The sequence below is a fragment of the Strigops habroptila genome, chromosome 3, assembly GCF_004027225.2.
Source record: "Strigops habroptila isolate Jane chromosome 3, bStrHab1.2.pri, whole genome shotgun sequence".
Classification (NCBI taxonomy): Eukaryota; Metazoa; Chordata; class Aves; order Psittaciformes; family Psittacidae; genus Strigops; species Strigops habroptila.
In genome coordinates this window covers 1,365,132-1,390,535 of record NC_044279.2, presented here as the reverse complement: position 1 = coordinate 1,390,535, position 25,404 = coordinate 1,365,132, and the positions used below count along the sequence as shown (strand labels likewise).

The following is a 25,404-nucleotide window of genomic DNA, read 5'->3' as shown; positions in this document are numbered from 1 at the left end:
TGCAGATGACACCAAGCAGGGTGGGAGTGTTGATGTGCTGGAGAGTGGGAAGCTCTGCAAAGGGATCTGGACAGGCTGATCCATGGGCTGTGGATGATGGATGAAGTTCCACAAGGCAAAGTGCCGGGTCCTGCACTTGGATCACAACAACCCCCTGCAACGCTCCAGGCTTGGGGCAGAGCAGCTGGAAACTGCTCGTGGGAAAGGACCTGGATTGATGGAGCTGAACACGAGCAGCTTGTGCTCAGGCAGCCAAGAAGCCACCAGCATCCTGGCCTGGCTCAGCACCAGTGTGGCAGCAGGGCCAGGGCAGTGACTGTCCCCCTGTGCTGGGCACTGGTGAGGCTGCACCTCAAATCCTGTGTCAGTTCTGGGCCCCTCACTACGAGAGAGACATTGAGGTGCTGGAGCGGGGCCAGAGAAGGGCCCCGGAGCTGGTGCAGGGCCTGGAGCACAAGTGTGATGAGGAATGGCTGAGGGACCTGGGGGGGGTTAGTCTGGAGAAGAGAAGGCTCGTGGGGACCTTCTCGCTCTCTGCAACTGCCTGACAGGAGGATGGAGCCAGGAGGGGGCTGGTCTCTGCTCCCAAGGAACAAGGGATAGGACAAGAGGAAACGGCCTCAAGCTGCACCAGGGCAGGTTTAGATGGAGCTGAGGAACAATTCCTTCCCCAAAGGGTGCTCAGGCATTGGAACAGGGTGAAGGCAGACATCAACCACCACAGAATCCCAGCCTGGTTTGTGTTGGAAGGGACCTTAAAGCTCCTCCAGCTCCAACCGCTGCCACGGGCAGGGACACCTTCCACTAGAGCAGGTTGCTCCAAGCCCCTGTGTCCAACCTGACCTTGAACACTGCCAGGGATGGGGACCTCCTCAGTTAACCAGGTTATAAAGATAACTCGGCAATAACACCACAACAACCCCACTCAACACCCCCCGTCCCCGCCATCTTCAGGCCTCCCACAGCGGGACAACATGGCCGCCGCGGCGCTCCCCTCAGCCGCCGCTTCCCGCCAAAACGCCGCGGCGCGCGCACCCGCCGGCGCAGGCTGTGACGTAGCCGCCGCGCGACGCCGCTGCCGTTAGAGCCGCTGAGGCGGGCGGGCGGTGTGTGAGAGGAGCGCTGCTCCTGCTGTCTCGTTCCCGGCTGGAAAACGGCGTGTCCTGCCTTTCCTGAAGGGAATTCCGTGTCCGCTCAGCTCCCTTGGCGCTCAGCACAGCGGCAGGTAATGTGAATGACCCTCCCCACTCGGGCTGTGAGGGGAAGCGGCCTCCAGCCGGGCGGTGATCGGCGGCGGGGGTCCCTGTGTGTGGTGTCCTGTGGGCGAGGGGCCGCTTCTCTTCAAAACCCGTGTGGATGAGGCCCTTGGTGACATGATTTAGTGGTGGACTTGGGGTAAAGGTTGGGCTTGGTGATCTTAAAGGTGTTTTCCACGTCATGTGGGGTCGCTTTGGTGTGATGGGGGCAGATGTGGGGTGTAAGGGTCATCCGTGTGTGGCAGGGGGCTGCCTGTGTGTAACGGTGAGGTTTGGTGGGGGGCAGCCCTGTGGGTCCCTGTGTGTGGCAGGAGCAGCTATGGGGGTTCTAAGTGAGATCTGGGTGGAGGGGGCTGAGGGGTCTTGGGCAAGGGGAGCTTGGCTCTGTGTGGCAGAGGAGTCTGCAGAGGGGTATTAGGGCAAGGGGAAGTGTGGGGACCTCCGTGTGTGGTACTTATGGGTTGTCAAGGTGAGACCCCACTTGCAGCACTGTGTGCAGTTCTGGTGTCCTCAACATCAGAAGGACATGGAGCTGTTGGAGCAAGTCCAGAGGAGGCCACGAGGATGATCAGGGGCTGGAGCAGCTCCCGTATGGAGACAGGCTGAGAACATTGGGGCTGTTGAGCCTGGAGAAGAGAAGCTGCGTGGAGACCTCAGAGCAGCTTCCAGTGTCTGAAGGGGGCTCCAAGGATGCTGGAGAGGGACTCTTCATCAGGGACTGGAGTGATGGGGCAAGGGGTGATGGGTTCAAACTGAAACAGGGGAAGTGCAGGTTGGATCTAAGGCAGAAGTTCTTCCCTGTGGGGGTGCTAAGGTGCTGGCACAGGGTGCCCAGAGAAGTGGTAAATGCCCCATCCCTGGCAGTGTTCAAGGCCAGGTTGGACAGAGCCTTGGGTGACATGGTTTAGTGTGAGGCGTCCCTGCCCATGGCAGGGGGGTGGAACTGGATGATCTTAAGGTCCTTTCCAACTCAAACCATTCTATGATTCTACGATTACTGTGCCTCAGAAGAGGTCGGGGTATGGGAGGATATATCTCAGTCTGCAGGTGATGCCCTCCTAAGTGAGTAGAAAGGGACCAAATCTCCCTTTTATTTCAGTGCCCCAACAGTGCAACTTCTTCTTCTGCAGGAGGACATGGTTCAGAGGGAGAGGCTGGGAGTGTGAGGATGAGGGAGAGGATTTCTCCTTGGTGCTGCTACTTTTGTCAACGTGTGAAGGGAGGTTTTGTGCTCAAAGTGTATGGAAAACCAGTCGGAAAGATAACCAGCAATGTGTTCTTGTTTCATTCTTCCAGTAACCCTGATGTTATTTCACCATTGAATCATTGCACCAGTAAGAAGCAGATAATGGGATTTGGGTTTTGCGTGGTTTTTTACCTAAAAGAAAACTATTTATGTTCCCATCTAGTGAAGAATGATGTGACAAGTGTTTAAATGGGCAGAAGGAAGGGACAGAAGCATATTTTGATGATGGGACTGGCAGAAAAACTCACCAGGATTAGTTCTTTCACAGAAGGTGTTACAGGGTATAAAGGCTGCTACTTTTCAGATGCACTGAACCCACAGAAGGTGTCTGTACAGTCTGAAAATCCTGTTGGCTACTGAAGTGAGTGGGAAGGTTCAATAAGAATACTGCAGAATGGTGCCAGGCCTTTCCTTCCTGGGGCTTCCTTTGCCTGGAGAAGGCAGGAGCCTTGCCTCTTGCTTCTGAAAGATGTTATTTTTCAAATATGAATCACAGAATCGCAGACCGGTTTGGGTTCTTCTGCCTAAGAGCTCATCTCCATCTCCCCTCTGGCAGGTTAAAGCCATTCCCCTTCGCCTGTCCGTCCATCCCTTGTCCAAAGCCCCTCTCCAGGTTTCCTGGAGCCCCTTTAGGCACTGGAGCTGCTCTAAGGTGTCCCCTTCAGGAGCCTTCTCTTCTCCAGGCTGCCCCAGCCCAGCTCTCTCAGCCTGGCTCCAGAGCAGAGCTGCTCCAGCCCTCGCAGCAGCTCCGGGGCCTCCTCTGGGCTCACACCAACAGCTCCACGTCCCTCCTGTGTTGTTGCCCCAAATGAGGTTGGAATCTTTCTCTATCCTCTTATCTGCACCTCACTGGAGAAGATGGGTGCTGTTCCTCAGTAGTGAGGTGACAGTACAGTTCACTGAAGAAATAACACCTATTTTTACTGGTGCAAAGAATCTGCTTTCTATTATAATATGCTGTCACTTAGTGCCTAAAGGTAAACCCTGTTTATAGAGTTTTGGATAACTGCTTTTTCTTTCACCTCCTGCTGACCAAGACTTGCTGTATAAAAGTTGAGAGATTTTGTCTCTGTGTTTGTCATTACAGATGATGACCTCAGAACAGAGTTCAGAGACTTCCCTCATCGACAAGACCTTCCAGATGAGGAAGGAGGTTGAAGCCCGGAAGGTCGTCTTGGCCTGGGGCCTCCTTAATGTATCTGTTGCAGGCATGATATATACTGAAATGTAAGTTAATTGTTACGTCTGGTTCAAACAACCAACCATCTTACTTTCTATACCCCTAAATATTTCCTGGGACAGAATTGTTGCAAAATAACTTCATGGTTTTCTTTTTAGGACTGGGAAACTCATAAGCTCCTACTACAACATCACATACTGGCTACTGTGGTACATTGGTGAGTTGCTGCAGCATTTACATTAGTTTTTAGGATTCTTTCCTTTTTTCACTTGTCAGTTTTATTTTGGGGGAGGGGATCATTTTTAAGTGAGTTTTTTTTCTGTTTAAATTCAAACCAAACCTTTGGTTTGTTTTCTGTCATCTCCCTTGAAACTGTTGGACTTTCATCCTCTTTAGTGGCAGGTAAGGAGTTTTATCAGCTTTCCTAGATAATACCATGAAAGGGCATGAGGAACTTGTTTGGGGCATTAAATCTGTGTAATGTGTGGAGTAAGGCTTTGGAGAACACTGTGGATTTTACTACCACATTGTACTGTGGGTGTAGATGGCATTTCACAGTACTTAACATTTGGTTCAGAGGAGTAGACCCCACGCTGACTGTATCAGATAGACGGTGAAAAGGAGCAAGAGGGAGAGAAAAACCATGAGATGAGTGACAGATGAGTTGACAGAAGATGATGTTGGAGAAATATTCTGTCACTTCATTGTGCTTTTTGGAAAATAACTGTCCATTTGTAAAAACTACATTTTAGCCATAGAAATTAATCTCAACTTAGTAAGGAAAACAAGCTCCAATGGTTCTTGCATAAGAAGAGGAAGAAATCTTAGATACTTGCCCAAACTGGTGCTTACTGGTAGCACTAATAATGACCTGGTTTGAATGGGCAGATGCCTGCTTTGGCAGATAATGTACTTTTATTGGTAAAACCATCTGTGTCTCTTGCAGAACTTGTCTTTGCGTCTCTGTTCAGCCTGAATGCCTTGTTTGATTTCTGGATGTACTTCAAATACACAGTGGCACCAACAACCTTGGTCATGAGTCCTGGCCAGAGGAGACTGCTGGGCTTGCAGAATGCAGGTGGGTGGGATAAGTATCTCTGGCAGTCTTTTTACTTTTAATATTGTTATTGGCTCCTGGTTTTCCTTTATCTTACTCTAGTGCAGGATTCTTTAGTGAAGTGAGTTCTGAATTACCTCTCTGAGTAAACCTGAATTACCTGCTCTGGGTTGAAGTTCACAACATCAAGTGTAGTTTGTGTAACGTCTAGTGGTAATTTGATGAGGGTTTGTGGGGAGAACAGAGGGGAGACAAACACTCCTGGTGTGAAAGGACAGGACAGTGAGAGATGTCAACATCGTGGGGTTGGACAAGGAATTTGTAACCTATACATAGAATCAACCAGATTGGAAAAGACCTTTGAGATCATCAAGCCTGTTCCAATGCCTGAGCATCCTCTGGGGAAGGAATTGTTCCTCAGCTCCATCTAAACCTGCCCTGGTGCAGCTTGAGGCTGTTTCCTCTTGTCCCAACCCTTGTTCCTTGGGAGCAGAGACCAGCCCCCTCCTGGCTCCATCCTCCTGTCAGGCAGTTGCAGAGAGCGAGAAGGTCCCCCCGAGCCTTCTCTTCTCCAGACTAAACCCCCCCAGGTCCCTCAGCCGTTCCTCATCACACTTGTGCTCCAGGCCCTGCACCAGCTCCGGTGCCCTTCTCTGGCCCCGCTCCAGCCCCTCAATGTCTCTCTTGCAGTGAGGGGCCCAGAACTGACACAGGATTCGAGGTGCAGCCTCACCAGTGCCCAGCACAGGGGGATGATCACTGCCCTGGCCTACACGGGACTAGGAGCAAGGCAGAGAGTGCAGGTGTATGTTTGATTTTGATATCCTACTGATACATGCTGGATATCAAGAATCAAATTGGAGGGACAGACAGACCTTTGTGTGAGGTCTGAAAATGGCAGCCTAGAGTGCAGTCACTCTGAAAGCTTTTGAAGATCAAAGCAAAGTTCTACCATACACCAGAACCTGACAAGGTAAATACACCAGCAGCAAAACGCTGGCACAGTAGCACTGCACTTCATGAGTCTGCCCTGAGAAAATGGGAGGCAGAGAGGAGTGATGCTGGGTCACCAATGTTCAGGGATTTTATATAGAATCATAGAGTGGTTTGGGTTGGAAAGGACCTTAAGATCATCTAGTAGGTGATGCTTGAAGTAGGCAGGTAGAGTGGGTGATGAGATAGGTTAGAGAAGCCTCCCAGGGTCATGCAGGTGCCTGTAACATTTAACTGAAATCCAGAGCTGTAGGATTTGTACTGAGTCTTGCTTACATGTCTCAGTCTTCTGTCCACTACTTGACCACTGAGTTCTGTAGGGACCAGGTTTTTTCTCATGTCCCTTCTAGCAGCTTTATAAAATAGCCATAAGGTAGCACCATGTATGTGTTTTGTTATGTGTTTAAAGCATGAGGAGAGTTTGGGGCTGCTCCACCCTTGGTGCTAATCCTATTTTTCCTTCTTGCAGCTGTACAAACAACTCCACCACGTGAGCTGGCAGCAAAGAAAGACCCATCTTCAACACCTTCTCCTCCAATCCAGGGTCAAAGTGTGCTGAGTTACAGCCCGTCCCGCTCCCCTAGTGCCAGTCCAAAGTTTACTACTGGTTGTATCACAGGCTACAGCCCTCAGCTACAGGCTCTGTCAAGCAACAGCAGTTCTTACAGCAGTATAACCTATTCACCAAGCAGCAGCTACAGTAAGGTAATGACCAAGACACCTCCCAGGGGTACAGTTTGGTTTCTGTTTTGTGTGTTGGGCCATTGAATGGGAGCAGCAGCCAATGGAGAGTTGTGCCTTTGCGCATTTACTCCTTTTGCAAAGTAGATGTAAATGTGTTGTATTGGGATTCGCCCTTTTTCCCTAGTGACACTTCCTTTGGTTTAGAGCAGTTAGTTTGTTTCAGAACAAAGCAAAATTAAGAAACTAAAGTGTAAATGCAAAGTAGAAGAAAGAAAATGACACGTGGTTTGGTTTTATTCACCCAAGGTTTCTGGCTTCAGCCCCTCTCCGACTGGATCTATGTACCCCACCAGTATTGGGCCAATGGAAGGTGGTGGCCTGAGGTCTCGTTACCGCTCTTCACCCGTGTTCTATAACTCTCCTTCTGGCAAAGAAGACTACATGACAGACCTCAAGTCCCTAGATACCTTCCTTCGAGGTGAAGAAGAGAAGCAGCAGAGGGTTCAGCTAGGTAAAGAAAACCGATTCAATCAGAACAGCTTGGCAATGAGAAGGTGTTGGGTTTAGTAGAATTTGGCTTTTGTGGATGAGGGAAGTTGCAAAGGATTCCTGTGTACTCGCACTAATAACCTGTGACTAGTAAGTTGCCACAGCTTAGGAGTCTCAGAAGGTTTTCCTCCAAGGTATTCCTTTGGATAGGATACATGCCTGTATGGAAGTGGGTGCTGATAGATTGTCTTCGTAGCATTTATTGGCTGTAGAGGACTGTGATAAGATGATGACCTTGATGAGAGGGATATCTTGTGGAGAAGGTGTTTCAGATAAAGGGAATTACCTGCAGGCAGTTGCAGGTAATTGTCCCTGGGTAGGGACAATCAAGATAAGGCTGATTATACAAACTGATTTCTGTCTGTATTCTTGGTAATTCCTGTTCCTATCTCTTGTCAGAGCCTTAACACACTGACGCAGTGTGCCTGTACTCTTGCTTCCAGAGTGACTTGGCAGTAATTGCACATGACTGTTTAATGAATCCTTTCAGGAAGTTCAGATTCCAGCTCTCCTTCCAGCAGCCCAACTTTCTGGAACTACAGCCGTTCCATGGCAGACTATGCCCAGATGCTGAGGAAGTTCCAGTATCAGCTGGCTTGCAGGTCCCAGGCTCCATCAGCACACAAGGATGAAGCTGATCTGAGCTCAAAACAGGCTGCAGAAGAGGTAAATTGGGCACCAAAGTGGGCAAGAGGGAGAAACAGCCTCTAAAATCCACAGCTTTGTACAAAGCGTTGGATTTGAGCTGCATCAAAAATGAGGGAAAGAGGAGTCTTCAAGCATTTAACTATCTTTGTACAGCTTGAAAGACTGTGTTGCTATAAATGGACATTTCATATTCTGAGTTGTAATCGTAGAATCCCAGCCTGGTTTGGGTTGGAAGGGACTTTAAGATCATCCAGCTCCAACCCCCTGCCACGGGCAGGGACACCTTCCACTAGAGCAGGTTGCTCCAAGCCTCTGTGTCCAACCTGGCCTTGAACACTGCCAGGGATGGGGCAGCCACAGCTTCTCTGGGCACCCTGTGCCAGCGCCTCAGCACCCTCACAGGGAAGAACCTCTTCCTTATCTCTAATCTGAACTTCCCCTGTTTAAGTTTAAACCCATATACCCTGCTATGCATCTTGCATCAAGCCAACAGTTCAGACCAATTTTATCCTAGTATTGCAGAGAGCTTAAAACTGAATTTGGGCTCATGCAAGATGATTGTACCATGAACAGAAAGTGCTGTATGTGAAACTGCTGTAGAAGTCACACAGAATGGTTTGGGTTGGAAGGGACCTTAAAGATGTGCTCTAGTTAGTGTCAGAACTTGTCATAGACCCTAAAAACTCTTGGTATTTGATTAAGTTCTCGTATGTACTTACTAAATCTTTCCATAGGTTTGGGCACGGCTGACAATGAACCGACAGGTCCTTGATCACATGGATTCCTGGACTGCCAAGTTCAGAAATGTAAGTGCTCTGAGGAATGCCCAGTTTTTGAGAACAAGAGGAGTTTTCAAGAACTCCAGCAGAGTGGAAAAGCACCTCAGTGTCTGCTGTGTGCTGACAGACGTGGGAAGAATTGTGATGTCTGTCTGACGCTTGGCGTGGCACACGGAGGTAAGAACACAGGAAGAAGGGGCTGCAGGGATTCCTTTTCCACCTAACCTTGGTGGTTTGTATGCTGAAAACTTCACAGTTGTAAAGTTCATCCACCATTGAATGACAGACAAAAGCATCTTGGCCATGACAGATGACATATGAAGACAGGCATATGACATATGAACAGATATGTCATATCAGACATACGATAGATGACATATGAAGACAGGCTGAGAACATTGGGGCTGTTGAGCCTGGAGAAGAGAAGCTGCGTGGAGACCTCAGAGCAGCATCCAGTGTCTGAAGGGGGCTACAAGGGTGCTGGGGAGGGACCTTCATCAGGGACTGGAGTGACAGGACAAAGGGTGATGCACACGGGAGGTGCTCCAGCCCCTGATCGTCCTCGTGGCCTCCTCTGGACTTGCTCCAACAGCTCCATGTCCTTCTTGTGTTGGGGACACCAGAACCGCACACAGTGCTGCAAGTGGGGTCTCACCAGAGTAGAGGGGCAAGTGGTGACAATTAGGAGGATGTAAACCATGGGTTGGGGTTTTTTAACATTTTTATTGCTTCTGACCTCCTGAATTTTCACCTTTTCCTTTCCTAGTGGATTAATGAGACTATTCTAGTGCCACTTGTCCAAGAGATCGATTCTGTGAGCACTCAGCTGAGAAGAATGGGGTGTCCAGAGCTGCAGATTGGAGGTAGGAGCTGGGGGTAGCTTTGGAGTTCCTGGAGGTGGATAATGGTGGGGTCTGTGAGTGGTTGTTACCTTTGTTGAATATTGTTCCATTTCCACTCTGTATTGGTGGGGTCACCTTTTGGGGGCTGTTTCATGTGGTGTCTCGTCAAGAGCTGCATCTGTTGCAACACCCATATTAAAACTAGTCAGTGCTGGTCTTGCCCCCACTTTGTTACTCTACCTCTGCTCTTCAAAGTGGATGTTGGTTCCTTGTAGCTTTTGTGTTCTGTGATCTAAAGGAGACATTTGCTACTTCACTGTAACTGAAAGGAGACATTTGCTACTTCACTGTAACTGAAAGGAGACATTTGCTACTTCACTGTAACTGAAATGAGCAACTGAGGTAGTGTCACCTCTTAAATGCTTTGGGGACTATAAATGGTGCGCCAGAAAGGACCAAGCCTCTTTGGAGTGACACGTAAGGGGGACTGCTTATTGCCCTGTGGTGGCCGTAGCTGACCAGCACTGTCTCTCCTTGTGTTGCAGAAGCCAGCATCAGCAGCCTGAAGCAGGCAGCACTTGTTAAAGCTCCTCTCATTCCAACCCTGAACGCTATTGTGCAGTATCTGGATCTTACACCAAACCAGGAGTACTTGGTGGAAAGGATCAAAGGTACGTGGTGCCACCACACTGACTTCAAACCACTTCTGTTACTGCACTCAAGTGGTGTCAGACATTCCCTCAGTGGAGATGTTTGAAGAGTCACACAGGGATGAGAGCTGCTCTTCAGCTGGAGAGATGCTTCTTCACAACTTTATCTTTTAATAGTGATATAATGATGCAGGACTTGGATGTAACCTTGGGAATGGTTTTAAAAGACTTATTTCTTATTTTCCTCCTGCGTGATTGGGTGCAAAGTGCTGGATTTGATCCCTTCATTCACTACAGATAAAAATCATCCTTTAAGTTTACCTCCCCATAGCTTTTATCAGTATCATAGAATCCTAGAATGCTTTGGATTGGAAAGGACCTTAAAGCTCCTCCAGTTCCAAGCCCCTGCCACAGGCAGGGACACCTTCCACTAGAGCAGGTTGCTCCAAGCCCCTGTGTCCAACCTGGCCTTGAACACTGCCAGGGATGGGGCAGCCACAGCTTCTCTGGGCACCCTGTGCCAGGGCCTCAGCACCCTCACAGGGAACAACTTCTGCCTCAGAGCTCATCTCAATCTCCCCTCTGGCAGGTTAAAGCCGTTCCCCTTGGCCTGTCCCTACAGGCCCTTGTCCAAAGCCCCTCTCCAGGTTTCCTGGAGCCCCTTTAGGCACTGGAGCTGCTCTAAGGTCTCCCCTTCAGGAGCCTTCTCTTCTCCAGGCTGCCCCAGCCCAGCTCTCTCAGCCTGGCTCCAGAGCAGAGCTGCTCCAGCCCTCGCAGCAGCTCCGGGGCCTCCTCTGGCCTCGCTCCAGCAGCTCCACGTCCCTCTTGTGCTGTTGCCCCAGAGCTGGATCAGGGCTGCGGGGGGGGGGGTCTCCCCAGAGCGCAGCAGAGGGGCAGGATCCCCTCCCTGACCTGCTGCTCACGCTCTGGGAGTGCAGCCCAGCACACGGGGGGGTTCTGGCCTCAAGCACACACTGCTGGGCCATGTCTTTACAAGCATTTCATTAGTTGAATGTTTCTGATTTTGTACACTGGAAACATACATGAAGCTCCTGAAATTAGCACCAAATGCTGCTCTCATACACTTTGAATCTCCATTAACTGAATCCTGTTGCTTTCAGAGCTGTCCCAGGGAGGATGCATGAGTTCATTCCGATGGAACAGAGGAGGGGATTTCAAGGGCAGAAAGTGGGACACGGACCTGCCCACAGACTCCTCTGTGAGTATTCAAAGACATCTTGAGCTGACAGCTCAAAGTGGGCTGCCTTTGAGCACAGAGGTTTGGAGGGAGTAACCAATAACTGTTGAGGAATGTGGTGAAATCTTGTTTGCATCACTTCCATGGATAATCCCATTGTGGGTGGTGATATTCCCTGGGGAATAATGCAAATGGGATGGGGCATTGCGTAGATCACAACAATGCAGTTGTGCATCTTAGTCTTAGGCTGGGCTTTTACTTCAGCTCCTCTGAAACATCTGAAACTACATCTCTGAAACTACAGGGAGCAGTCAGAGAGGTGGGATCTTGCTGGGGCGGCTCGTACTATATGTTTAAACTCAATAATTATATTAAACTAAATAATGGTAATAAATGATTTTCAGTTACTTGGGAGAATAAAACCCAGGAGATCAGAATGTCAGAGCTTCACAACTGTGAAGACAAAGGTTGAATGAGACACAGTCACTGGGAGCTGAAGTTGTACAAAGTCAGTCTTGAAATAGGATTTGATTTTCTGTTTGTGAAGGTGATTAAATATTTGGTAGATGATTAAATATTTGCGAGTGACTGGCCAGGGAGCAACTCCTAGTCTCTTGATAGGCAATAGGATGAAACACTTGCTGTGAAGTTTTGACATTAACTTACTCAAAACAGTTACTATTAACTGTTAATCACACTGCAGGAAATAAAAAGCTGTGATTCCCAAGGTGCATCTCCCAGATTTCTTGAGACTTTTGGCATTTAGCCTGGAAAAACTCTTTTCTTTTGTCTATTCAATAGATCCTGTTATAGTGACAGAATCCCAGACTGGTTTGGCTTGGAAGGGACCTAAAAGCTCATCCAGTTCCAACCCCTGCCACGGGCAGGGACACCTTCCACTAGAGCAGGTTGCTCCAAGCCCCTGTGTCCAACCTGGCCTTGAACACTGCCAGGGATGGGGCAGCCACAGCTTCTCTGGGAAAAGTCTGTGCCAGCGCCTCAGCACCCTCACAGGGAAGAGCTTCTGCCTCAGAGCTCATCTCAATCTCCCCTCTGGCAGGTTAAAGCCATTCCCCTTGTCCTGTCCCTCCAGGCCCTTGTCCAAAGCCCCTCTCCAGGTTTCCTGGAGCCCCTTTAGGCACTGGGAGCTGCTCTAAGGTCTCCCCTTCAGGAGCCTTCTCTTCTCCAGGCTGCCCCAGCCCAGCTCTCTCAGCCTGGCTCCAGAGCAGAGCTGCTCCAGCCCTCGCAGCAGCTCCGGGGCCTCCTCTGGCCTCGCTCCAGCAGCTCCACGTCCCTCTTGTGCTGTTGCCCCAGAGCTGGATCAGGACTGCAGGGGGGGTCTCCCCAGAGCACAGCAGAGGGGCAGGATCCCCTCCCTGACCTGCTGCTCACGCTCTGGGGGTGCAGCCCAGCACACAGGGGGGTTCTGGGCTCAAGCACACACTGAAGCCGGGTCATGGGGAGCTTCTCCTCACCCAACACCCCCAAGTCCTCCTGAGGGCTGCTCCATCCGGTTTTCCCCAGCCTGTGTTTGTGCTTGGGATTGCCCTGACCCATGTGCAGGAGCTTACACTTGGCCTTGTTGATCTCCATGAGGTTCACACAGTCCCACCTCTCCAGGTCCCTCCGGATCCCATCCCTTTGAACAGCGAAGTATCAGATCACAGAGAATTTATGTGACGTTGCCCACATAAAGTGTTGACAAGTCTCCATGAAGGTTTAAAACACAAAGATGCTGAAGTGTGGTTTTCTGGATACTTATTTTAGGACTTTATTTCACAATCGTGGCATTCTTAATAAGCTAAATACGGGCAGTAAGATCCCAAACTAAGGAAGCTAAAGTGGGATTTGGTTTTGTTTGCCCAGATCATTATGCACGTGTTCTGCACTTACCTCGACTCCAGGCTCCCGCCTCACCCCAAGTATCCCGACGGCAAAACCTTCACTTCCCAGCACTTCATTCAGACTCCGGATAAACCAGGTACCACATTGAGCTCTCCTTTGCCTCTTGGCTCACGTCGGTGCCCTTGAAATCATAGAACCATGGAATGGTTTGGGTTGGAAGGGACCTTAATGCTCATCCAGCCCCAACCCCCTGCCATAGGCAGGGACACCTTCCACTAGAGCAGGTTGCTCCAAGCCCCTGTGTCCAACCTGCCCTTGGACACTGCCAGGGATGGGGCAGCCACATACTGGGGGAACTTTAGCTAAATCTAGATACTACTTTTGTGCTACTCATTCAATTTTAAGCTAATTTGGCTATTTTAGCTAATTCGAGAGACAGGAGCAGCTCATCTGCCTACTTCTGGCAGCGTTACAGTCATTCAGAGAGAGTGAAAAGTAAGAGAAAGGGAGAAGGGAAGGGGAGGGAAGGAGGGAGACTGGTGAGGGGAACGGGGAAAGGAAAAGAGGGAGTGGGTGGGAGAGTTGGGGAGGAGAGGCACTGGACGGAACGACTGGGAGGGCAGCTGGGAAGCTGCATGATGGGTGCCAGAGAGGAGAGTGGAGTACAGGTGGGAGGTTTGGGAAGTGAGTGTGTGTTGAATGCTTGCCAGGATTTAAGTACCCCAGAAAACATGTCTAAAACTTGTAACTAAAAGCAAGAGAAAGGGAATTTTAAGTTGCCGAAAGATCTGGAGCTAGGGAACCTTGGGAAAAACGGGAGTTGGGTGTAAGCCAGCACTTCTCCTTCACAGACACTTCAAATGAGAACGTGTTCTGCATCTATCAAAGCAGCATCAACCCACCTCACTACGAGCTCATCTACCAGCGCCAGGCTCACAACCTGCCCAAGGTATGATGGAATGAGTACCTTTCCCTGAGGATGGGTTTCTCTTCCCATCAGGAAACCATCCCTGGGTCTGATTTGAGGTGGGATTTTCATGTCCCAACCATCTTTAGTGACTATTTACACATAGGTTGGGCCAGTGCTTGTAAAGATGAGCTTGGTCTTTGCCCACACTGCAGTACTGAGGCTGTGCCTAAGTAATACCTTTAGTATCTACTCAAGATACATAACTACCTCAGTAGTAGCTTCCTTGTGCCTGTTTACTGACAGGTTATGTTAAAGCACCACGTTGTGTCGTTGCTGGTGCCTGTTGTCACCCCAAAGGCCAGCAGAGCTGGTGGTGTCCATAAGAATTCCAGGGCAGGGGAAGCTTCCAGTCCCAAAGTTGCAAAATTCTCCTGCAACTTCTAATTTTGGCTATCTGCTTTCCAAAAAGTTCCAGCATTTAAAGGATTTGGAGATGATTTTCCAGCCCAAATCCCAACATTTGGCCTTTTTCTGGTATTTCCTAAGTGAAAAATGGGAAGTATTGAGGGTAAAAGCACAAGGAGCCACTTTGTGACATCTATAGTTGCTTATTCTACCTGAAATACAGCTGTGAGTGCTCATCAGTGACTCCATTCCTTAAGTTCTTCCCTCTTTCCATGGATTCAGGGCAGGAACAACATGTTCCACACCTTGCTGATGTTCCTCTATATCATAAAGACGAAAGAATCCGGGATGCTGGGGTAAGTATGTGGTGGTATCCCTCAGAGTGTGGGGCACAAGTGGAGCACTGTGTCCCTCACTCCTTGAACCAAAACGGCTCCAGCGGGATGACATTAATGGTGCTAAACCCACCTTCTCCTTGGGAACACCAGCAGCTTTTCCATAAAATCAGTTAAATCTCGGTTTTGCAGGCGTGTAAACCTGGGATTATCAGGAGTCAACGTCCTGTGGATCTTTGGAGAGTAACAGCTCCGGCAGGATGCTGGATCCAGGGAATGTGAACTCAAACAGCATCACTCCCTTGTTGATTTAATCATAGACTTACTACAATGGGCTGAATTAAGCTCAGCTTTGTGGGCACAGAGGGGAAGATTTGTAATTCCTGCCTTATTTTTTTAAGCTTTTATATTCTTATGATTTAAGACATTTTGCTGGTGAAATGCTCCTACATCCCAGTGCCAGGCGGGGTTTCCCTTTCCAGCTCCTCACCCGAAGGAATAATCCTGGTTCAAACTCCTGTTCCGCTGTTCCTGTTTCACATACCCCTTGGTGTCATCACCTGAGCTTAACTGAGCTCAGGACTAAGCCACAACCGGACTAAACCACAACCACCTTTGAACTACAGCCCTCTGAGAGGTTGTGCACAGCCAGGAGGGAGCCCTTGCCTGGAAACATGAATGATTTGGCAGCTTTGGGATCCAGGAAATTCCAGATGGGGATGAGAAGAGCCGAGTCTAAAAGTTTAGACTCATTTTGGTTCAGTTTAGTGCATGTGAAGAGAAAAATGTTGTTTTTAAGCCTGGCTCTTGCTGTATGTGGGTTTTCTGAGCCCAGGAGATGCGTTGGGTGGAAGGGAAAGAAAAAAGAGTCTGTAATTTGTTGGTGTCAGTAAATAAGAGTTTGTAAGTTTAGTTTTAAGTTTTAAATTTAAATTATTTGAAATTTTGATTTGAAATTCTGGGTTTGCCTTTTATTTTTTGTGCCTTTGCTTTTGCTTTTCCTTTTCATGTTGATCTTTGTTTTCTTGGCACCAATCACCCATCCCATCCACCTCCGGCAGGGTCCTGAGCTCTGACACACCATCGCCCTCCCCAGCATTCCTCTGCCTTTGCTTTTAGTTCCTTTTCACTCCTCCCATCAGCAATTTCTCCTCAGACCCCCTTATTCTGGGATCCTTAGGGGCTGCCTCATGGCCTCAGCACCTCGGAGGGAGACCAGGCTGCATAAACCCACAGACTCCTCCAGTCCTGGCTTTTGGGGACGTGCCCTTGAGGAGAAACCACTTGGATTTGCTTCAGAAGAGGAATCATTCAGTGTTTGCCAAAAAACTGAAGGGGCAGGGAGGGAGAATCTGCCCCAAGTTCTGACCCTGGAGTGTTTTAACAGGGTAAAACCAGTGTTAGAAGCTACGTGGTTTTAAAGGGGTGTAAAAGCTGAAGGACGAGGGGCTCAGCTCATTCCCCTCATCCCCAACTGCCCCAAACCCCATTCACAGGTGGGAGAAGGACATTGGGTTCTCACCAGGGCCACCCCACTCCATGGGCAGGGATTTTTGTGCTGGATTCCCACTGCTGGGAAGGAAAAGAGGAATTGGGGCCGTGCTTGGGACAGAGATAAAACCCTTTCTGATGTGTGTGTGTGGGTTTGTGTGTGAACTGGGGGGCTGGTACCAAACCGGCTCCCTCAGTTCCTGTATTACATGAGTGGGTTTATCCAACCCTTGGATGGGTTTTTCCTGGGGTTCAGCAGGGATGTGCTGAGGGGGGATGTTCAAGAACCAGGTTTAGCTGCGCCCTATCCCAAATCTCACCCCCCAAGTTGCCTTTTGCCCCATGAGCTCCAAGCTAAAGGCTCCTTATATACACAAATTACCTTCTTTGACCCAAAATTGGGGGGTTTCTCCAGAATATCCCAGCCCACAGGGCACCCTCAGTCCCTGTGCACCCCAATACACCATGAACCCAAGTCTCTGTGCACCCACATAAACCGTGCACCCTGGATTCTTCTCCATCCTGGTCCCCCTGCACCCCACTCACAGTGCAGTGCCCTGGTGCACCCCACATTCCTGCGTTCCTCCATCCCTGTTCACACAGATACACCACACACCCTGGTCCCTGTGCGCCCCATTTCCTGCATAGCCCAGCTCTGTGTACCCCAATACACCACACAGCCTGCTCCCCATGCACCCCTGTTCTTGCATACCCCAATATACCACACGCTCTGGTCCCCTTACACCCCAATACACTGCACACTCTGGTTCCTGGATGCCCCAGCCCTGTGTAACCCCAATACAGCATGCACCCCATCCCTGTGCACCCCAGTGCCCCTGCACCCCACTCCCACAGAGCCCGGGATGCCCGAGTGCACCCCAGATTCCTGTGTCCTTGTGAACCCTGATGCACTGGGTACCTGCTCCCTGTGCACCCCTGTCCTTGTGCACCCCAGTACACCACACACCCCAGTCCCTCTGCACCCCGCTCCCAGCACAGAGCCCTGTGTGCCCGGGTGCACCCCATATTTCTGCATGCTCCAGTCCCTGTGCACCCCAATAGACTCTGCACCCCAATTGCTGGTCATGTTGATACCCCATGGACCCTGGCCCTGTGTACCCCAATACACCGCACACCCCCATCTCTGTGCACCCCAGTTAATGCATAGCCCAGCCCTGGGTACCCCAATACACCAAGCACCCCAGTCCCTCTGCACCCAGCTCCCAGAACAGAGCCCTGTGTGTGCTGGTGCGCCATGTTGCCTGTGTGCCCCAATTCGCTGGGCACCCCAATTCGCTGGGCACCCCAATCCCTGTTCACACGGATACACACACACCCCGGTCCCTGTGCACCCCATTCCCTGCATAGCCCAGCTCCCTGCACCCCGATACACTGCACACCCCGGTTCCTGTGCACCCCCCCGAGCCCTGTGCACCCCAATACACCGCTCACCCCACTTCCCGTGTACCTAAATTCACCGCACACCCCGATTCCTATATGCCTCAGCCCCGTGCATCCCAATACACAATGCACCCCAGTTCCTTTGCATCCCCGTCCCCCTGCTCCTCGACACTTTGTGCGCCCCGGTCCCGGTGCACCCCGATACTCCGCACACCCCGGCTCCTGCGCATCCCGGTCCCGGTGCACCCCGATACTCCGCACACCCCGGCTCCTGCGCATCCCGGTCCCGGTGCACCCCGATACTCCGCACACCCCGGCTCCTGCGCATCCCGGTCCCGGTGCACCCCGATACTCCGCACACCCCGGCTCCTGCGCATCCCGGTCCCGGTGCACCCCCATTGACGCTCCCGGTTCCCGCGTACCTCGCTGTCTCCGCACCGCAGCTCCCGGCAGGCGCGGATCGGGCCGGGTCGCGGCCCCTCCCGGTGTGAACGGGGCGGCTCCCAGGGACGCGCCCCGCGCATGCCCGGCACCGCCCGTTAAATCCCGGCGGGCCCGGGAGGGGGGAACCGGCTACTCCGACCCCGGCGCCGTCGCTGCCCCGCCATGGCCACTGAGACCGAGCCCGGCCGCCGCCGCCGCTGCTGCTGCGCGCAGGACGCGCCCGGTGAGCGCGGGGGGGGCCGGGTCCTTCCACCCCGTCCTGGGCACCGGTGGGGTCCCTTCTCCTTCCCGAGCACCACACTGGGGGTCCCCCCCACTCCCAAGCATCCCACCGGGGTCCCCCCGTCCTTAGCAGCGATGGGGTCCCCCTTCCAACCCCTGAGCATCGCTCCGGGGTCCCCCGTCCCATCCCATTGTGGGCACCGGTGGGGTCTCTCCTCCTTCCTGAGCATTGCTCCGGTCACTGGGAGCTCCCCCTGTCCTTGGCACCGGCGGGGTCCCCCCCACTCCCAAGCGTCGCACTGGGTACCCCGTCCCACCCCATCCTGGGTACCGGTGGGGTTCCTCCATCTCGAGCATCGCTCTGGGCACTGGGGGGTCCCCTTGTTCCCGGCACCGGTGGGGTCCCACTCCCAACTCCCGAGCATCATACTGGGGTTCCCCCCACCCCATCCTGGGCACTGGTGGGGTTCCCCCAACTCCCGAGCATGGCTCCAGGCACTGGGGGTCCCCCTCATCCTTAGCACCTCCTTCCCGCCCATCCCCTTAAAGCTCTATGTGTCCCCCCTTGGGTGTTTTGGGGACCAGGGGGACATCCCAGTGCAGCATCACCCCAATGTCCTGGGATGCTGAGCCCTGGCCCTGGTGTGACTCCATCCCACGCCCCCCACAGATGTCCCCAAGGCCACCGAGCCCCGGGGTGACAGCGATGGCCCCCGCCGGGGCTCCCTCTGCGACCGGCACTGCGCCGCCATCAACAACATGCAGGGTGACCTGGGCGACCTGGGGTGTCACCTGCACCGGCCCCGTGTCCCCCCAGGTAGGTTGGGCATGGGATGGGCTGGGAATGAGCTGGGAGTGGGATGGGAATGGGCCAGGAATGGGAGAGTCCCCATTGTCACCCATTGTCACCCTCCCTCTCGCCCACAGCCATGTCCCCCCTGTCCTGCTGCCACCAGCACTCGGAGGAGGTCTGTGAGAGCTGCGTGGTGAAAACCACCCTCACGGCCGAGAACGCTGTGGAGGCCAACAAGCTCTCCAACAACTACAAGGTGTGTGGCTGTGGGGTAGGGTGGGGGGCACCCATGGGTGCTCCTGGGTGGCTGCGATGGGTTTTCTTTTCCTCCTTTCACCCCCTATAATGTCTCTTTGCAGTTTGGCTTCAAGAAGTGGAAGAGCCATGTGACGGCGCGGCCATGGGAGGACCGGTCTGAGATAGTCAAGGAGCTCTACTCTGACCTCAACGTCATCCGGGGCTCTGGAGGTGGGTGGGCTTTGGGGGCAGCCCCATGGTGGTGGCAGCGTGGATTTGGGCCGCTGCAGATGACAATGGACCCATCTTGTACCTCCCCTTCAACAGGGTCCACGGTGACGTGTGGGAACATCCTTTACCTGCTGCTCTTTGGCTGGTGGCTCTCGCTCTTCTATGGCATCGTGGCTGCCATGATGTTCATCACTGTTGTGGGGGCTCCTTATGGTGAGCCCCAAATTGGGACCCCCATGGGAAGGGCTGGGTGAGCTGTGGGTCTCCTGGGTCCCTTCTCTATGGGGTGACCCTGGAGCTGGAGGGGACACGTGTGTGCCCCCACCAGAGCTGATGCTCGTGTCCCCGCAGGGCAGCTCTGCTGGGACCTGGCTGGGTATTTCCTCTGGCCCTTTGGCAAAGTGATCCAGAGAGTGGAGGTAACGGCACATCCCGGATCGGGATCCCATGGATCGGGGGGTGTTGGGGTGTCCCATGAGCATCCTGACATCCCTCTTCTCCCCCAGGTCCCCAAATCCCACCGTGTGTGTGAAGCTGGTGCAGAGGAGAGCTCACCCCTGCTCGGTGGCCCCGTGCCCCACCGCTGGCACCCATGGTGCTGGGGGGACACTGGATACTGGGTGAGCCCCATGCTGGACACGCTGACACCCCCTTCCTTAGCATGGGCACCCCATCATGGTGTGGATAGCACCCATGGGTGCTCCCCTGGGGTGGGTTTTTTGGTGGGGACCCCCCAAACTAAAGGTGTCCGCCCCTCCACAGCAGCGTGCTGGCGCCGTGGCCTGGCTGTGCCTGGGCTACCCGGTGCTGCTGGTGGCCCACGGGCTGGTGAGTGTCGCCGCGTGGCTCCTCGTCTTCCTCATCCCCGTGGCCAAGCTGAGCGCCCGCACGGCTGCCCGCGTCCTGCTGCTGCCCCCGGAGCGGGTGCTCGTCCGGCGCCTCCGCAAGGTGGGTGCCTCTGGGCAGGGCTGAGGGGTTGCACCCCGCTCTGGGGGGGGTTTGGGATGGGGGGGGTCGGAGCAGCGTCACCCACTTGTTCCTCTGCAGACGGAGGTGCCGCTGGAAGGGGAGGTGATTCTCTGCTGCTACAGCGCCGTCAACCCCTACTACTACAAGTACGCTGTGGATGGCATCAATGTGTTTGCTGTCAGTATCCTTTCATAGGATCGTGGAACGGGTTGGGTTGGAAAGGACCTTAAAGCTCCTCCAGTTCCAACCCCTGCCACAGGCAGGGACACCTTCCACTAGAGCAGGTTGCTCCAAGCCCCTGTGTCCAACCTGGCCTTGAACACTGCCAGGGATGGGGCAGCCACAGCTTCTCTGGGCACCCTGTGCCAGCGCCTCAGCACCCTCACAGGGAACAACTTCTGCCTTATCTCCAACCTGAACTTCCCCTGTTTCAGTTTGAACCCATCACCCCTTGTCCCATCACTCCAGTCCCTGATGAAGGTCCCTCTCCAGCATCCTTGTAGCCCCCTTCAGACACTGGAAGCTGCTCTGAGGTCTCCACGCAGCTTCTCTTCTCCAGGCTCAACAGCCCCAATGTTCTCAGCCTGGCTCCATACGGGAGCTGCTCCAGCCCCTGCTCATCCTCATGGCCTCCTCTGGACTTGCTCCAACAGCTCCATGTCCTTCTGATGTTGGGGACCCCAGCCCTGCACACAGTGCTGCAAGCGGGGTCTCACAGAGCAAAGGGCAGAATCACCTTCTTGTACCTGCTGCTCATACTACTTTTGATGCAGGTGAGGGTGTTGGGGGGGATGACCCAAAATCCCACTTCAATCTCCTTGACCGGCCACTCCAGACCTGCTGCCGCTGGTGCTGGTGACGCTGGTGCTGGGCTACGTGGACAGCCACAACCGCCTGACCAGCTCCTCCGTCAAGTTCACATTGGCTTTGCTCTCCATCATGCCTCTCTCCTACTACATCGGGATGGCCATCGCCAGGTGAGCGGTGATGGGGGGGACACTCGGTGATGGGGGGGACACTTGTTGGTCCCACTGACACCCTCCTCCTCCTCCAGCATCTCAGCCCAGAGCAACTTTGCGGTGGGAGCGGTGGTGAACGCCACGTTCGGCTCCATCACGGAGCTCACCTTCTACATCACGGCCCTCATCAAGGGCTCTCGTGAGGGCAACCGCTGCTACACCGAGATCGTCAAGTCGGCGCTGACGGGGACGCTGGTGGGCTGCGTCCTCTTCGTCCCGGTGAGATGGGGGGGCTCATCCATGGCACAACAGCCTCTGGTCTCTGCAGGGAGCTCCCTGCAGAGCACTGATGGGGTTCCAGCACTGATGAGGGCTTCTCGGGGGGGGTTTCTCCATCCTCAAGGGTCTGTGTATGGTGATCGGGGGCATCCGGCACCAGGAGCAGCGGTTCAACAGCCGCTCGGCGGGGGTCAGCTCAGCCCTGCTCTTCCTCTCTGTGGGAGGTGAGTTGGGGACGGGGTGTCCCCATGTTTGGGGGGGGTCCCACCATTGTGGGTGCTCACCCCGTGTCCCTGCATCCCTGCAGGTGTCTTTGCCCCGACGCTCTTCTCCAAGGTCTATGGGAAGCTGGTCTGTGGCGAGTGCCACAACGTCACCCAGAACCCGCTGGGCCACTACCTGTGCCACAACTGTCACTTTGACCTGGTGAGTGGGGACACGGACCCCCAAACGCAATGGGTTGGGGTTGGGGATGCTCTGAGTGCACCCAGCTCCTGCTCCCACGCTGGGTGGTGGCACCGGGGGTGTCCCTTGTGCCCTGCACCCCATTGACAGGTGCTTTGTCTCTCTGCAGATGGATAACAACGGCACCCTCTACTACAGCCACGTCCAGTGAGTGCCAATGGGGTGGGGACAGCGTTGTCCCCATGTTTGGGTGGCACCTCCTGGGTTTGGTCGTGGTCCTGCACCCATCCCAGATCCTCTCTTTGCCCCCAGTGAAGGGCTCTGATCCAGCATCCCATCTCCTCCATCCCAAGTGAGCTCCCCCTGGGGCTCCGTGCTGGGCCCTGGTGGCACTAAGTGTGTGTCACCCGTGTCCCACAGACCCCTGGTGTACACAGTGTCCCTCCTGCTCCCCGCTGCCTACCTCATCGGCCTCTTCTTCACCCTGAAAACTCACTCGCACATCTACGACATCCACATCAGCGACTGTCACAGTGAGTGTCCCCAAGCTGGGCATGTCCTGCCTGCTGGGCTGGCTCTTCTCACTGTCCTGTGGTGTCCCACCATGTCTCTGCTCTGTCCCCAGTGCCCGGCCACCACCACAGCGCTGTGGTGCACTGGTCCCGCTGGCGGGCCCTGGTCATCCTCCTGCTCTCCACCCTCTGCATGTCAGCCTGTGCTGACCTGGCCACGGAGCACATCAGCCCCATCCTCTCCAACTCCACCATCTCGCAGGTGAGTGTGGGGATGGGGATGAGGCAGGGTTGGGTGGTTCTGAGGACCAGGATGTGTCCTCCAGGGGTGGGATCCTGCCCTGGCTGCAGTTTGAGCCCCAAAAGCAGGGAGGGAAAAGGTGCTGAGATGCTCCATGCACTGAGGAGCTTGGTGCTCAGGGTTGGGATGTGGTCAGGATGAGGCCGTGCACACGTGCTGAGGGTGGAATGAGACGAGCTCTTAAGGAGAAGCTCTTCCCTGTGAGGGTGCTGAGGCGCTGGCACAGGGTGCCCAGAGAAGCTGTGGCTGCCCCATCCCTGGCAGTGTTCAAGGCCAGGTTGGACACAGGGGCTTGGAGCAACCTGCTCTAGTGGAAGGTGTCCCTGCCCGTGGCAGGGGTTGGAGCTGGAGGAGCTTTAAGGTCCCTTCCAACCCATTCCATGACTCCATTCCCTGCAGTACTTCATCGGTGTCACTGTGCTGGCGATGGTGCCGGAGCTGCCAGAGATTGTCAATGGCATCCAGTTTGCTTTGCAGAACAACCTGAGCTTGAGGTGAGGGGGCTCAAAAGATGGGTTTGGGGTGTCCCCAGTCCCATAGCTGTGCCTTGGTGCCAGTGATGGGCTTCATACCACTGGTGGGTCAGATCTTGCCAACTTGCCCTCAAAAGGACTTAAAAGCCACCCAAAAACTGGGCCCAGAACCAGGCTGGGCTGTGTGGTTTGGTTCCCTGAGGTGATGTTCCTCACCCTTGGGTGATCCAGGGGCTGCTGAAGAGCTGGCACTTGGCAGCTCCTAATTCCTCTGTCCTCCCCAGCATTGAGATTGGGAACTGCATCGCCGTCCAGGTCTGCATGCTCCAGATCCCCATCCTGGTGCTCTTCACCATCTTCTATGTGAGTAGCCCCTGGGTGACCTCCTGCAGTGGGCTTGGGGACATGCAGCACTCTATGAGACATGGCATGGGCACAGCCACCATCCTCAGTGCAGGGAGAAGTGGGGTCAGATGCCTCCAACCTTGGCTGATGTTGTCCCCAGCCCTAGGGACATGTGGCAGAGGGGGGTTAAGGGGTGACATTCAAGCCCCCAACCACAGTCAGTGTGGGGCTGTCCTGGTGGACCATAACCCCCAAATCTCTGCCTTGTAGCCCACCAACTTCACACTTGTCTTCAGCGACCTCCATGTCTACGCCAGCATGTTCAGCGTGGTGCTCATGAACTACATCTTCATGGATGGCAAATGTGACTACTTCCAAGGTGACCATTCACCCAGGAGGTTGCTGTGGGGACGTGGTGTAACCACTTTCCTTGTGCTGGATATGGCCCTGGGGTCATCTTCTTACTGCAGCTCTTGACCTGTGGTGACTTGAGCAATTCTGGGGTCTTGGTTGACCATCTTGGAGGTGCTGGGTCAGGGTTGGAGCTGCCACCTTGCAGGGATCACTCCTTTTTCATCCTTAAGAGAGAGTTTAAACCCCTTTTAATCGAGGTTTTGCAAAGGACCATGGAAGCCTCCTACAGTGGGTTAATCCAGACCATACCAGAAGGTCTTAAAAGCAACCTCCCTCCTTGCTCCAGGTTGTAACCCCTCCACCCTGCTCTGTCTCCCCTAGGCACGGTGCTGGTGATGGTCTACTTCATCCTCCTGGCTGTGTATTTCTTCGCCCCATCGCCCAGTGGTTGCTGAGGTTTGGACTCTGCTTTCTCCAACCCTCTCGTTGGGTTCAGCACCTCTCCAGGTGTGATCCAGTGTCTCAGGGACTCAGCTGGGCTGGCTCCAGGCTGGAAACATCATCTGCTGAAGCTCCTGCTGCTGCTTGGCTCCCCCCATGGGTGCCAATGGGGCTTCAGTGATGGGAAGAGTGGTGGCAATGGAAGCACTCCTGATCCAAGAAGGAACCACGATGCCAGAGCACTTCACAGGGGTATTTCCAGCCCACGCTGGTGTGGTTGGAAGAAAAATGGTCCTTAGTGGAGGGTCTTGAAGGGGGTTTTGTGTGGTCTCAAGGACAGATCCCTCCCTTAGGATGTGTTGCACTGGGAGAAGGTGCCTGAGAGGAGCCTCTCGCCCTTCATGCAGTGGGTGATGCCAGGCCTGGAAGGGGCTCGGGTCTGAGGAATCACACAGGGCTTCTTGATGGCACTAGAAATGCACCAAAAAGTGGTTTTGAGCTCTTTTTGTCACTAAAGCAGTTTTGTACAAACCAGAAACAAGTTTGTTTCTTCTTACATGAGCCTTTGGTCACTTGGCCAGGCCCCTACAACGCAGGATGGGGATGGTCTTGGGGTGGTGGCCACTTGGTGACCAATGATGTGGTGGGCATTGGGCAGCAGTGATGGCTCAGCTGGAGCCAGCATCCCTGGGAGCTGGTGCTGTCCTGCTCTATGGCCCTTGTCACAGCACCAGAGGAGGTGCCAGGGGACATCCACCACCGTGCCATGGGGACAGAGCCAGCAGTGGGCTGGCTTTGGGCTCCAGCTCTTGTTTCCAGCCTGGTCCAGGGTCATTCTTGCTCAGAGGCCTCTAACAGGTTCCTGGGAAGGGTCAGGGATGCTCCTGGTGCTGTCTGCAGGGTACAAGGTGTGACCAGGGCCCAGCTCATCTCCCTCTGCAAAGGGAAACCCCAGTGGGTGAGGTGAGAG

General features: G+C 53.6%; 2 protein-coding genes across 4 annotated transcripts; both read left to right on the top strand.

Annotated features, from left to right (window-relative positions):
* Positions 1 to 1,061: 1,061 nt before the first annotated feature.
* Positions 1,062 to 15,533, top strand: TMEM209 (transmembrane protein 209). The gene is made up of 15 exons (XM_030479759.1): positions 1,062 to 1,225; positions 3,590 to 3,729; positions 3,841 to 3,899; positions 4,629 to 4,760; positions 6,202 to 6,437; positions 6,723 to 6,927; positions 7,456 to 7,631; positions 8,348 to 8,419; positions 9,159 to 9,255; positions 9,780 to 9,905; positions 11,006 to 11,103; positions 12,949 to 13,063; positions 13,779 to 13,876; positions 14,525 to 14,598; positions 14,770 to 15,533. Exons 2-15 carry the CDS (start codon positions 3,590 to 3,592, stop codon positions 14,822 to 14,824), a joined length of 1,683 nt encoding a protein of 560 aa, XP_030335619.1. The 5' UTR covers positions 1,062 to 1,225; the 3' UTR covers positions 14,825 to 15,533.
* Positions 15,534 to 18,061: 2,528 nt separating this feature from the next.
* Positions 18,062 to 25,075, top strand: LOC115605407 (putative cation exchanger C521.04c). 3 transcript variants are annotated; one of them, XM_030479753.1, is made up of 20 exons: positions 18,062 to 18,136; positions 18,806 to 18,952; positions 19,063 to 19,184; positions 19,288 to 19,396; positions 19,493 to 19,609; positions 19,748 to 19,815; positions 19,903 to 20,016; positions 20,159 to 20,344; positions 20,444 to 20,546; positions 21,201 to 21,342; positions 21,420 to 21,603; positions 21,728 to 21,827; positions 21,911 to 22,029; positions 22,178 to 22,215; positions 22,429 to 22,541; positions 22,634 to 22,782; positions 23,221 to 23,315; positions 23,579 to 23,657; positions 23,910 to 24,018; positions 24,375 to 25,075. In XM_030479753.1, exons 1-20 carry the CDS (start codon positions 18,076 to 18,078, stop codon positions 24,446 to 24,448), a joined length of 2,229 nt encoding a protein of 742 aa, XP_030335613.1. In that variant the 5' UTR covers positions 18,062 to 18,075; the 3' UTR covers positions 24,449 to 25,075. The 3 variants fall into 3 exon arrangements, with proteins under 3 accessions (XP_030335613.1, XP_030335614.1, XP_030335611.1); XM_030479754.1 differs by lacking the exon at positions 23,910 to 24,018; XM_030479751.2 differs by having other exon boundaries at positions 23,910 to 25,075.
* The last annotated feature ends 329 nt before the right edge of the window (positions 25,076 to 25,404 follow it).

Coding starts and splice junctions, on each gene's coding strand:
- TMEM209 (XM_030479759.1), top strand. CDS start 3,590: ATGATGACCTCAGAACAGAGTTCAGAGACTTCCCTCATCGACAAGACC. Junction 6,438..6,722: donor CAAGCAGCAGCTACAGTAAG/GTAATGACCAAG, acceptor TATTCACCCAAG/GTTTCTGGCTTCAGCCCCTC. Junction 13,877..14,524: donor AGGCTCACAACCTGCCCAAG/GTATGATGGAAT, acceptor CCATGGATTCAG/GGCAGGAACAACATGTTCCA.
- LOC115605407 (XM_030479751.2), top strand. CDS start 18,076: ATGGCCACTGAGACCGAGCCCGGCCGCCGCCGCCGCTGCTGCTGCGCG. Junction 18,953..19,062: donor CCGGCCCCGTGTCCCCCCAG/GTAGGTTGGGCA, acceptor TCTCGCCCACAG/CCATGTCCCCCCTGTCCTGC. Junction 21,604..21,727: donor GCTGCGTCCTCTTCGTCCCG/GTGAGATGGGGG, acceptor TCCATCCTCAAG/GGTCTGTGTATGGTGATCGG.